Source organism: Typopeltis vanoorti, chromosome 1 (genome assembly GCF_054136105.1).
Source record: "Typopeltis vanoorti isolate ZY-2024b chromosome 1, IOZ_Tvanoo_1.0, whole genome shotgun sequence".
Classification (NCBI taxonomy): domain Eukaryota; kingdom Metazoa; phylum Arthropoda; class Arachnida; order Uropygi; family Thelyphonidae; genus Typopeltis; species Typopeltis vanoorti.
This window is the reverse complement of record NC_143549.1, coordinates 131,776,707-131,790,259: the sequence shown is the minus strand read 5'-3', so window position 1 is coordinate 131,790,259 and position 13,553 is coordinate 131,776,707. Positions and strand designations below refer to the sequence as shown.

At 36.8% G+C, this 13,553-nt stretch overlaps 1 protein-coding gene across 1 annotated transcript in view; it reads left to right on the top strand.

The window, feature by feature from the left end:
* The window catches only part of LOC150110432 (striatin-3-like), a 239,480-nt gene that overhangs the window by 109,686 nt on the left and 116,241 nt on the right, over positions 1–13,553 (top strand). Inside the window, exon 7 of the mRNA XM_090398285.1 lies at positions 6,629–6,728. Coding sequence (XP_090254411.1) covers positions 6,629–6,728 — 100 coding nt within the window. The remainder of the gene's footprint in view (positions 1–6,628; positions 6,729–13,553) is intronic.

Below are 13,553 nucleotides of genomic sequence, written 5' to 3'. Positions count from 1 at the left end.
AGGTAGCAATGTAATGCAAAGTATACACTTGGTGGATAAATTTTGGAGGAGGTTCAGGAAACAACAGACCTTGGAGTGGTGGTGGACAAGGATTCGAAGTTAAGAGGTCGCATTTGTACAACTGTCATGGAGGTCAATAATAATATTAATAATAATAATAATTATTATTATTATTATTTTGATAGGATAAAGTGGTGCCTGCAGTATTTTCACTGGCTAGTTTGCCTCTTTTACAGAATAAAATACCTCAATTATGAGAGGAAAAACTGTATTATTCCAGGCCACTATGGAGTCACAAGTTTCATTACAGGAGGCCAAATTGTCTGTGGTCTACAGAGAATTTGGTCTCCTGTAATATAGTACAATCATAATGCATATCATACACTGCTTTGAAAATATTCAGCATTAGAGCATTCACCACCCATAATGGTTAACATTTTCCACTCATTTCATGTTCTTCATTCAAAAAATAATAATTTTCACTTACTCATATGATCATTATAGAGTTTCTAGGGATTAAATTTCATTCTGCCACTGCTTATTACTTTGTGCAAAATTTTCTCTATATCTATCTGATAGGTTCTTCTCTTCTTCTCACCAACTTATGTGTCTTAATCCTAATCATCTCGTCTTCTTCTTTTCCTGTTTGTCAAGCTCTGCAGCAGATTCCCTTAATGTTGTTTATTTTTATTTATTTATTTTTATATCACTTCCATATGCAAGAGGTATAAGAACATATAGCACATCAGTACCAGGTATGTATTTGTTTGGGGGGTAGTGGGAAGGTGTTGCTTTTTCCTTGTATTCAGCATTCCAGCTATTTTTTTTTTTTTATGTGATTCCTACTCATGAAAGGTTGTGAGCCTGTGAGTTGGCTAAAGATTTTTTTGTTATTTTTTCATTAATTATAATTTTTGATTGATTTTGTATTAAATATGGTATTGATATTGGTTTTTATTAATATAGTATTAATGTTAATAAGAATTTTTATTATTATTGTGATATTAATTATTTATTATTAATTAAATTTATTCATTATTTAAGTTATTTTATTTATTTAAGTTTGTGTGCAGTTAAGAAAGGGTAAGAGCAAAATTCTTCTCTCACAGAGTCATGAGTGAGTGGAACAGTTTGCCTGTTAAAATAGTGAGTGCATCTAGTGTGAATGAGTTTAAGAAAAGGTATCACAGTTGGGGTAGGTGTTATATGGCATATCTTGATGAGTCCTTGAGTCCCTGGAGATCTGATAATAATAATAATAAATTATGAAATTAATTACTAAAATATGGATTATTAATTGTTTAGTTTAACCCTTTCACTGCTATGGTCGAGTTAACTTGAGTGCGGAAAAAAATGATGCCCTCAAGTGGACACCCTTTGCAGATTATGTAAATTTTATAAAATACTATTATTGCCATTTTTGTGAGTGAACAAGTGTTTATCAAGAATGTATGATGCTGTCCGGACTTCTTACTTGTAAGAATTTTAATTGATGTTATTTATAAATTTTTTGCAAAATTAATTCAGCACATGGGACAATGTCAATAGAATATAAAGTCAGAAAAAATATTTAAAAAATTTTAATTTTTTTTAAAAAAATAAAATAAAATATAACAAAAATAAAAAAAAAATTTGATTTTTTACATAGTCTGGAAACCTACTTTAGAGACCAAACATGGAACTTCTTTCAAATCACCTCAGGCCTCCAATAAGCAGGACATGGTTTGACACCAGGAAATGCAATTAATCTTCCACCTAAATACAATTACAAACATCCATATCTGAACCCGCAGCCTTCTGGCTAGAGTGAATACACTAACCACTCTGCCAACCAGGTCAGCAAAAAATTAAAATATCGATACTTGTAGACAGACAGTGAGAAAACTAAGAAACATTTCTCTTCTTTTGAAGCCTTACCAGCTTTGAAATTAAACTGATTAAACTGATGCTTCCCATTTATCTGCCTAAAGCAAAAATAATCCCTTCAAATCCTCTTGTAACGACATCCCATAATACTCTGACATTACTCTCTCTCTCTACTTTAACATAAGTGTCTATTGATCCAGTGTACAATAGTGTCATTCTTTGTCATTTGTCTAACCCACTCTTGCCTTGGCTATTCTCTTTGTTTATACCATTCATTGTACCAGACATCAAGGTTTGAGCTTTCTACTGTTATCCATCTTGCAGATATATCCAAAAAACTTAATTTTCATTCAAATTATTTTCTGCATCAAATTCTCTTTGCAGTTTACTTTTCTATACAGTTCTTCATTTGTTACTTGTTTTTTTTTTTTTTTTTTGCATCCATAGCATTTCCAGGATAATCTTTCTATAATCTGTTCTTTCAAATGCCAATATTTGTCTCACAGAGTGTTTTACCATTATCCATATCTCACAACCACAGAGAGCACTTGTGAATATGCATGTTTGAAGCAGTCTCAGCTTTGTGGCAAGGCTCACTGATTTACTTTTCCATATCGTGCCCATTCTCTGAATTTAATTTTTTGCTTTTATTATTTAAGATCTTATCTCAGTTATAGCCCTAAATCATGCATCATTTTGCATCCTAGGTATGTGAAGCTCCTAACTTCTTGCTTATGTCCATTGCTTTTATTGCTTTTCATTCTCTTTTCTGTGAATATTATTGTTTTAATTTTTTTTTATGTTCATTATGAATCCATATTTCTTTCCTTCTTCATTTAACTACATCACTATTTTTTCTAGTTCTTTATCTTCTTTAATAATGACTATGCCATTTGAAATTCATAAAGTATTGATGATAAGTTATAACCTCTGTCCTCTAAGAGTAGAGGCTTTGGAAGGAAGTGAGACAAATGATTTTGAGAGCATATGGTATGAGGTAGAGGTAGGCAAGACAGGATATTTAGTGGGGTGTTGCTACAGACCCAGGAGCACAGAGGATGGGGACCAGGAGATGTTTAGACAGTTGAGCCTGGCAAGTGCAAGAAGAATGATTGTTATGGGAGACTTTAACTTCAGCAGTATAAATTGGGGAGAGGAAGATGCATGTAGCAATAAGGGAATGGAATTTCTAGAATTCTTGAGAGACAAATGTCTTAGGCAACATGTAATAGAGGAAACAAGAGGTTCAAGAGTTTTGGATTTGGTCATAGCATCAGAAGAGCTGATAATAAGTGAGATGACATCTCTCCCACCAGTTGGAGAGAGTGACCATATGGTTTTGACTTGGAAAATGAATAGACATGCAGGAGTATCAAAGAGACGGGAACTTATGTGGAATTATAAAGCAGGTGATTATAATAGTCTTAGACATCAACTTGGGGAAGTTTCATGGAGGGAGGAATTGGAAGGCCAGGATATCATTAGTGCGTGGGAAATTGTGAAAGAATATTTGTTAGCAGCAATGGTAAGTTGTATACCATGAGTGAAGAGAGGACACAATTTGGAATTGCATGCGAAAAAGAGGCTATGGAAGAGATATAAGGAGACAGGTGAAGAGAAGATGCATGAAGTATATAAGACACAAGCCAGAAGAGTGACTAGTGTGGTAAAGAAAGTGAAACTGGAATATGAGAGGAGATTGGCCCTAAGATCCAAAGAAAATCCTAGGGAATTTTTTAGCTATGTGGCCAGTAGGAGGAGAAATGACTGTGGAAGAATGATATTGTGGGATAAAAATGGGAATAGAGTGACTGATGCAGAGAACATAGTGGAATTGTTCAATGAACACTTTATTGGAGTATTTCATCCTACAGGAGTCAGTTTTAATGCTAGAGGGATAGGGCTGGTTCGAGGGTTAGAGGTACAGGAGGAGAGTGTGTTTCAGATACTGAGTACTCTGGATGTCAGTAAAGCTTTGGGACTGGATGGTATTTCACCACGAGTTTTAAGAGAATGTGCTAGGGAACTGACAGTGCCTTTAACCTGGCTTTTCAATGAAAGTCTGGCTGTGGGAAAGGTGCCCAGGGAATGGAAAGAAGGTAAGATAGTGCCATTGCATAAAGGTGGTAACAGACTGGAAGTGTCTAATTATAGGCCAGTCTGTGTGTCATCAATAGTTGTTAAGATCTTGGAGAAAGTAGTGAGGGACTGTATACAGCATTGGGCAGATGAGGGTAATGTTATCTGTGAGAGCCAACATGGATTTGTGAAAGGGTGCTCTTGTTTTAGCAATATGCTAGCCTTTTATAATAAAGTTACAAGAACATTAGATGAGGGAAAGGCATATACTGCAATTTTTTTAGACTTAGCGAAGGCATTTGACAGGGTGCCACATGATAAGCTGATATTTAAGTTGCAGTACATGGGTCTGGATTTCAGATTGGTCAACTGGATTCAGGATTGGCTGTCTGATAGGTATCAGGGAGTTGTGTATCATGGAGCAGTTTCAAGGAAGCAGAGGGTTACAAGTGGGGTCCTACAGGGCTCAGTACTAGGACCTATATTGTTTAACCTTTATATCAATGATATTACCAGTGGATTGCAAGGGGATATTCAGTTGTTTGCAGATGATGCGACGCTGGGAAGGATTATTAGTAATAGTGCAGATGTGGTAGCCCTGCAAGAGGATTTGAATAAGCTAGATAGATGAGCAAATGAATGGGAGGTGTCAGTTTAATGCAGCAAAATGTAAGGTCTTGAGGTTTGTGAAACATCGATGAGATGCTGCATACTCTATGGGAGGAGTTATACTGGAGGAAGTAGGGGAGACAAGAGATCTGGGGTTGATGATTGATAGAGACCTGAAATTTAGGGGACATATTGCAAAGGTGGTGAAGGTAACACAGAGAAGTGCTGCAATTATGAGAAGGACACTGACCTGCAGAGATAAAAGGGTTATCATTCCATTGTATAAGTCTCTGATCAGACCACACTTAGACTATTGTTCTCAGATTTGGTCCCCGGTATTTGAAGGGGATAAATTAACTGTGGAAAGGCTTCAAAGAGGGATGACAAAGATGGTTTCAGGACTGTACAATTTTGGTTATGAGGATCAGCTGATGGAATGTGGACTGCAGAGTTTGGTGGATAGAAGAAGGAGAGGTGATATGATTGAGACTTTTAAAGTGTTGAGAGGTGGTTACAGGGTTGACACTGGGGAGTTCTTTCACTTGGTTGAACAGCGGGAAGGAGTGATGACAAAAGGCCATTCCCCTGGAAGTTATGAAAGGAAACTGTGAGCAAGAGGGTGAGGAGTGGTTTCTTTGCGTGGCGGGTGGTTGAACTGTGGAATGCATTGCCTAATGGAGTGGTGAGAGTGAGAACGGTCAATGAGTTTAAGGAGTGGTATGATAGACTTTGTGTTTCTTGGGGGGGGGGGGGCCTCACCCTCGTTGAGTCTTGACATACTTTATGTTCTTAGGAAGGACCCTCCCACAATGAGTCTTTTGATTCCATGGAGGCCTGAATAATAATAATAATTATAATAATAATAATTGATTTACCATCATCAGCAAACAAATGAATCTCACCTTGAATGACATTATCAATTAAATTAAACAACAGTGGGCCCAAGACTCCTGTGGTACTCATCTTCTCACTTTTCTCTTTCAAGATATCATCTATCAGCCACTCCCCATATTCTCCTTTTCAATTTCAAGTTTTCCATGTGGTAGTCTATCAACTCTTTCGCATAAAACAATCACCTCATAAGCATCATCTTTGTCCAACACAACTGTCATTCTATTATAAAACATAACTGGGTTAATGAAACAAGACCCCCCCCCCAGCAAATTCATGCTACTCTGGAAAAATTCATTCATCACTCCAAATTTATATATATATTTTTTTGGAATAATGAGTCTACATTATGCAGTGGCATAATGTAGACTCAAATTTTTTTCTTACTTCCATTCTTCAGAGACTATTCCTGCTGTCTCTTTTGAATAAACAAGTCAAGTCACTGTTAGTTTCTTTGCACTTTCATGATTTGTTAGCCTTCCTAGTCATATACAACTTTATTCTTAATCTCCCAACATAAAATACACTGACAGGATACTGAATGAGTATATCCACTATATCTTCAGTGGATATGACCCATATATTATCTACTCAACTATGGTGACTCTCCTAGGTTTACTCTTATTCCACCAACCATATAAGTATAAAATTCTCTAGGATTCTGCTTTGCTGTCTCAGCCAACCTTTTTTCCTATGAAAATATGTCTTTCCTCACTATATTAGTCACCTTACTATACTTCTTATGCAACTGATGAACACATTTTCTTTATACCTTCTCAATAATATCCATATTCCATCTTCCTCTGCAACTTATGCATAATTTTGATTCATTCATTTCATCTCTTACTTGTTTTTACTCTTAACTTTAGAAACACAATCTAACATTGTCATCACTAACTGATCTTGAACAAAGTGTTAGGAAAAATCATTTAACCCCGTCCTCCCTCTATATTCATCTAACCTGATTTTCACTATAAAAAGTCTAGAAAATTCCTTAGAAGTATTTTTTGTAGACCTCTTCATTAGTTCAAATCCTGTGTTTTAGATAACATAGGATTTGAACCAAAGAAAATGATCTGTGATCAACCACTTAATTCAAGAGGCAAAATTTTTGTTTCTGGTAATATTATGCTAAATGCAAATATTATGAAGAAGTTTATAGATTTCATATCTTCTCTTCTAGGAAGATACTTGGACCTTACATCTGTGGTGATGCATTGAATATCGACAACAGTGGAACAAAATTACTCACTGGTTCGTGGCGAAGACATGATGCTTTAGAGGTAAATTCCTTTAGGTATAAACTGCTTTAGGTATAAAAGTAATATTAAAACGTTACTTTTATTATACAATTATCAGAATTTCATATCACAAGACTTATTTCCAGTTATTCTGATTATCTGTTAAAATAAATATCATACAGCACTTTCAGCCATTTTGCTGTTTTTCTGCATTTACATGGCAGTATATTCTGTTTGCTCATCACTCTCTCCAAACAAAATTGTTCCTTCTGTAATGCTTTCCTCATGTTTTTTCTTCACTCTGTGAATATTTACTTTTTATTAATCTGATGTAAACCCCTCAACAACTTATATGTTTCTGTTCTATCACCCTCCCCTCCCCTCCCTTTTCCTCCTATCTGTTAGGAAGGAAGGGCAGTTGTATGATGTGACATTTTCCCTTTGGTTGGAAAGACTTGGTTCAAATTATATATAGGATGCAAGGAACCTTTACAAGTACATTTCAGTTTGAAGATGAGTTAACCAGTCTCATAAGACACCTGAGTTTCCAGTCTCATGGAATATAAGGTTTTTCATCCAGAAACACAAACAAAGCCAGCTAGAGAACCTTTGTAATTAAAAACGTAATACACTGGTGTCAAAGTTTTAGTTTGTAATTCTAACCAATCCAATCCTGTCCCTTAGCCTTTGCAAGTGGCATTCCCTTAATGTGTCCTCATGTCCAACATCCCAAATGCTTGATATTGCTTTACTCTTTTCATGAGTCTTTCCAGAATATCCCCATATCTCAAACATTAGGTCAATACACCTATGCATATTAATTCAAAAAGGCTGATTATCAAGGAAGGTCTTTATTTATTTATTTCATTTATTTCAAGGTCTTTTATTTCAAGGTCTTTATCTTAATATGTCAATGCCTTCACAATTCTCTCTAAAGTTTGGCTTATATTTTCAGTTTGTATTTCCACACTCGTTTTCCAGGTCCCTCATCTCCTCCCTCTTCTTTTAATCCATTCCCACCAGTCAAACCTTATTCATAACAATAATAAAAACATACAACATTACATTGAATTGGTAACTCACTTATCTGTCTAATGCAGACATAGTCTATTCAAATCCTTCAGAGCTAGAACATCAGCTAGTAATTCCTTTTCTTTTTTATTATGGTAATCCCACACTTTAGAGGTTGTTCCATCTATACCATATTAATACCCTGGATGAGAAAAAAAGTTAAGGAGAAAGAAGCGTATTAACATGGGATTTCAAGAGTACTTTTAGTAACATGGATGGGCATAAAGTTGAAGAGAAAGATGCTAACAGATTTGAAGAAGACCACATACAGAGTATTCTTTAAGAAATACATAAGGGAGAGGGAGAAGACTGCTCTAAAAGACAGTAGTATGGGGAATGATAGAAGAGGTTCCCTCCCCCCCCCCACACACACACTCATACACACTACAAAGCTGGGGGAGAACAATGAGAAGTCAAGCAGATGTTATGGCCATACAGAAGGATCTGAATAGACTGTATGAGTGGGCAAGTGAGTGGAACTGCCATTTAAATGTGGCAAATTGTAATGTTGTGAAATCTGGTAAGCAAGGATGGGATGCAAAGTATAAAATTGGTGGGAAAATTTTGAACAAAGTGGAAGAGATAAGAGATCCGAAAGCAATAGTGGACAGGGATCTGAAGTTTAGATACCACATTGTGAAACCACCACATTGCATTATGTCAATGACGAGGAAGACCTTGATATGCAGAAGTCAAGAGATTACAGTTCTGTTGTATAAGACCTTAATCAGACCTCATATGGATTATTGTGCCAGATATTATCTCCTGGTTTTCACAGGGATGAAGATATATTAGAAAGGATCCAGAGACAATTGACTAAGATGGTGTTTTCTGCTTTATGGGATGTGAGGTGGTGTGAGGCCAGATTGAGGGAGTGTTATTTATGGACCCTGTGATTAGGAGGAGTGGGGGGGGGGGGTATAAGGTATTGTTGTGTCGGAAAAAGTGCTGATTCACTTTTGATGAGTCATCCTTTTTCCGACCCAACATAAGGTAACCTCAGAAGGGATGGATAAGGACATACTTATGCCTCCAGATGGAAAATGTGCCTATTTATGACCCAAGAATATGTATATATATATTCAGATTTGTAAATTTTAAGTAATGTTAGAGGAGCACATAAACTGAATATAGAGTGTTTGTAAATTAATTAAGATAGAAAATCATGTGTAATTGCTAAAAAGATGTATATAGAGTGATACAAGTTTTAGGCCATGTCAAAGGCAGTTCGGAGCCGCGGTATCCAATCGGCGGCTGCCACATCCATGACGACACTACCGAGTTAGGGCGCTGTTTTGTGGTATATAGGTTTCGGCAGGGATTTGAATCGCTCTCTTCTCTTCTTGTTTTCGTCAGTTCCTGGTTTCCTGAGCGGAGAGCTGAGTAGCTGTGGAAAGCTTGCCGCCATGCGTAGCAAGAATTTCCCCTTGCTATACGTGCCACGTGGATCAAAGCTGCAGCTATAATGCATCCAGATTTCTAGAAGAAAGGGCCACTGGTGAATTAACATCAGTGTAGAAGTCAGTGAAAGAGTGCTTCTATTCGAGTAGAACAAAAGAATAGTGGAGACGCCATTGAAGAAAACACAGTGAGGAGATCTGAGAATCCAGATAAGAAGGTCCTAAATCCACCAGATAAAGCAAGAACGGTAAGCAGAAACCTTTTGTATTAAGTTAGAGTAACTGTGGAGGAAGGAGAAACTGAGCATCGAGAAAACATCCAATTTCTGTGTTGTGCTTAAGGAACTGTCTGCATTTGGACATTTCATCTACATCTAAGGAATAAAAGGCATCTTAGGTTTGAGCTGAATAGGAAACCGAGGCTTCAGACTGTTTGTGTTGAGAGAAGGGAATTAATGTCATTATGTTAAAGTTTAATTTGAATGCTAACTAAAATTCTGGGGGGGGGGGATAAAGTCTGAATATAAGAAGGAATGTTATCTCATGAAATCTGTGCAAGAATTGTAGAATTGGCCTGTATATATATGTATTTTATATGTATGATAGTAATGGGTAATTTAGCATAATTTAACAGAGTCTGAGAATAGGTATATAAAGAAGTGTAAGAATTTATCAGTATAAGAAATTATAGTGTAGAACCTTTCGGATGTGTTAATTTAAGAAAAGGGAGGGAACTCAGACTCTTTTAGAATTGAAGGTTTAACTAATATGTATCTCTATGTTTGTGTCAAAATAAATGTATTTCTTATGTGTAAACCAAATGAGTTTGTCATGTTTCTGTGGATTGAATTACCGCTTGGAAAATCACGAACTGTGTATTAGAGGGAAATCCATTAGTAACATAAGAAACGGGACCACGACTGCAAACTTCTTGATCCCTGCATTCTTTTTCTTAGTATCCTAGAATAGTATATCACAATTCAGTTGCCGGCTGGCGCAGTCATAAAATAATATAAATTTGTCGGCAAACGAAATAACTGATAATAAGTAGCATAAAATAACAACAGATAGGTAGATAAATAACTAATACAATAAGAGAAAGCAAAAGACATAACAGTATATAAGCTGGTAAGCAGTTTTACCAGGTTCTTCATTTAATGGAGAAAGACAGGGGGTAGAACAAGCGGCCATACCTCTGGAAACTGTATAAGGAGGATGAGTAACAGGTCTTTGTATGGAGAGTGGTTAGTGAATGGAATGAATTGCCTGAGAGCTTTATAAGGTTTGGTTTGATGAACTCTGTGTGTGAAAATGTGTACTGCCTGCAACAAAACCTTTGATTCCATGGATGTCTAGTGCTAATAATAATAATAATAAAAGTTTGGAGCTGAACCATGAAGGGGACATTGAATATCTAATGTAAATGTGTCGATGCATTTGAGGGAAGGATGGATTTGTACAAAAGTGATGGAGTGCATTTAAATGAATTCAATGTGAGACAGCTGGAGAGACTGTTGCTAAAAAAAAAGGTGCAGTGAGTTGATGTGAGTAGAGGAAGTAAGAAAGTGAAGTTAAGATCAGCAGAGAGAGAGAGAGAGGAACCGATGAAAATGATGAAATTATAAATGAAATAATAGTAGTGTGAGAGATAATGATGAGAGAGAATAGGAATGCAAAATAGGCATGAAAATGGGATAGTTAGGGTGGAAAGGGAGACATAGTATAAGGAGAGAGTGGATATTGGAAGTTGTAGTAAATGTGTGTATAGGGAATGTTCAGCATTGAAATGGGATTAGGACTAGGATGTAAGCAAGGTAGTTGAGTTCGAGAAGATATAGGCTCAGTGGTGATAAAAGCAATTGGGAATGGTTAAGTGTGGAGAAACCTGAAAGTGAATTGCTGTGTTTATTTAAAAATGATAGGAGCATCAACAAATAAAGAAGAGGAAATGGTTTTTCTGATTGAGTTTATTTGCCAAAAAAATTGTTGGAATAAGTGAAATGTGGTTGTTAAAGTATGACATTCTGATGGGAATAGAAATGGAAGGGTATAATGTTTTCTGTGGTGATAGAAAGTGCTACTGATGATGGCAGGTAAATTCTGGTGCCATACAAAGTGGAGATGCAAGTCACAAATAGTGGTAGTGGTTTAGAGGCAGTATGGTGTGTGAGGTGGAGATTGACAGAAAGAGATATTTAGTTAGATGCTGCTATCAGCAAAGGAATGTGGAGGGTGGTGATAAAGAAATGTATAAGCAGCTTAGGTTAGCTAACAAAAGAAGGGTAATTGGCATGGGTAAATTTTAATTATGGTAACATAGATTGGAATAGTGAGATAGTATTTGGATATAAAAAAATTACTTTCTTGACTTCGTGAGCAACAATTATCTTAGGTAGTAAATAAGGGAGGGCATGCGAAAATCTAGTCTTGGATGTAATAATCGTTTCATTAGAGGATGTAATTGTGAGTGGTGTGTCACATTTTTCTCCCAGTTGGTGAAAGTGACCATTAGGTAATCACCAGGGTGGTGGCCAGCCATATAAAATTCTGTGAGGAAAAGATATATATGTAACCACAAGGCTGGTGATTATGAGAAACTTAAGAGAACGCCTGGAGCTGTAACATTGAATGAGGAGTTAGTGGGAGGGAAATAAATGCTGTGTGAGAACTGACCAAAAGATATTTAACATCATTGTGCAGGTGTATTCTGAAGATCAAAAGGCTGAATAAGGTAGGTGTCAGATGGATGAATGTGAAGGGATTAAGCATGAAATCTGGAAGAAGAGGTTACTGTGGAGGCAGCACAAGATGAATAAGTAGAATTGGGACTCAGTTGGTAAGGCCACCAAAAGTGCAGTATAAGCAGAAATTAGTAAATGAGGCAAAAACAACTGGGAAAAATCCAAGGCAGAACTTCTCTTGTGCTGAAGCTTTTCATGCTGCTCATGTGCACATCTTTATGAATGGCATTTTCAGAAGCAGAAGCAGTAAGAACAACAAAACACAATATAATCCAACAAAAATTCCAACAACAACACTACTGAAAGACACTTGTATCCTGATTGAAAAATATACATCATAGTTTCTGATAAAAAGCCACACTATATACTATGCAAAAACACTTTTTTTAGCATATAATAAATTTAGTTTAATCCTTTATCCAAGTGTGAGCAAACAAAGTTTGCGCCTGAAAGTATCTTCAGGACTGGGTTAAGGTGGTACACACCAGGGCAACTCGTTGCAAAGGTGGAGCAAGCTACCAACACTCCTATCCTAGTATCTCCTATAATGCAAAACACATCTCCTTGCGGATATGTCTATTGTTATGCATTAAGGGAAGGGCCACTACCCAGACCGGTTTCGACCTTTATTGAGGTCTCTTCAGTGGGAGCCAGGCCCAAGTCGAGATATCAGGCAGAAGCATTAGCAGGTCATCTCCACCTATAGGAATTGCCAATTGGTGTGCCACCCTTTTTTAATAAATTACTCTGGATTTAGAGAAAGATGTTGAAAGTTTATTTTCCACTTGGTTAGAGTATAATAAATTTAGTTTAATCCTTTATCCAAGTGTGAGCAAACAAAGTTTGCGCCTGAAAGTATCTTCAGGACTGGGTTAAGGTGGTAATAAAGGATTAAACTAAATTTATTGTACTCTAACCAAGTGGAAAATAAACTTTCAACATCTTTCTCTAAATCCAGAGTAATTTATTAAAAAAGGGTGGCACACCAATTGGCAATTCCTATAGGTGGAGATGACCTGCTAATGCTTCTGCCTGATATCTCGACTTGGGCCTGGCTCCCACTGAAGAGACCTCAATAAAGGTCGAAACCGGTCTGGGTAGTGGCCCTTCCCTTAATGCATAACAATAGACATATCCGCAAGGAGATGTGTTTTGCATTATAGGAGATACTAGGATAGGAGTGTTGGTAGCTTGCTCCACCTTTGCAACGAGTTGCCCTGGTGTGTACCACCTTAACCCAGTCCTGAAGATACTTTCAGGCGCAAACTTTGTTTGCTCACACTTGGATAAAGGATTAAACTAAATTTATTATACTCTAACCAAGTGGAAAATAAACTTTCAACATCTTTCTCTAAATCCAGAGTAATTTATTAAAAAAGGGTGGCACACCAATTGGCAATTCCTATAGGTGGAGATGACCTGCTAATGCTTCTGCCTGATATCTCGACTTGGGCCTGGCTCCCACTGAAGAGACCTCAATAAAGGTCGAAACCGGTCTGGGTAGTGGCCCTTCCCTTAATGCATAACAATAGACATATCCGCAAGGAGATGTGTTTTGCATTATAGGAGATACTAGGGTAGGAGTGTTGGTAGCTTGCTCCACCTTTGCAACGAGTTGCCCTGGTGTGTACCACCTTAACCCAGTCCTGAAGATA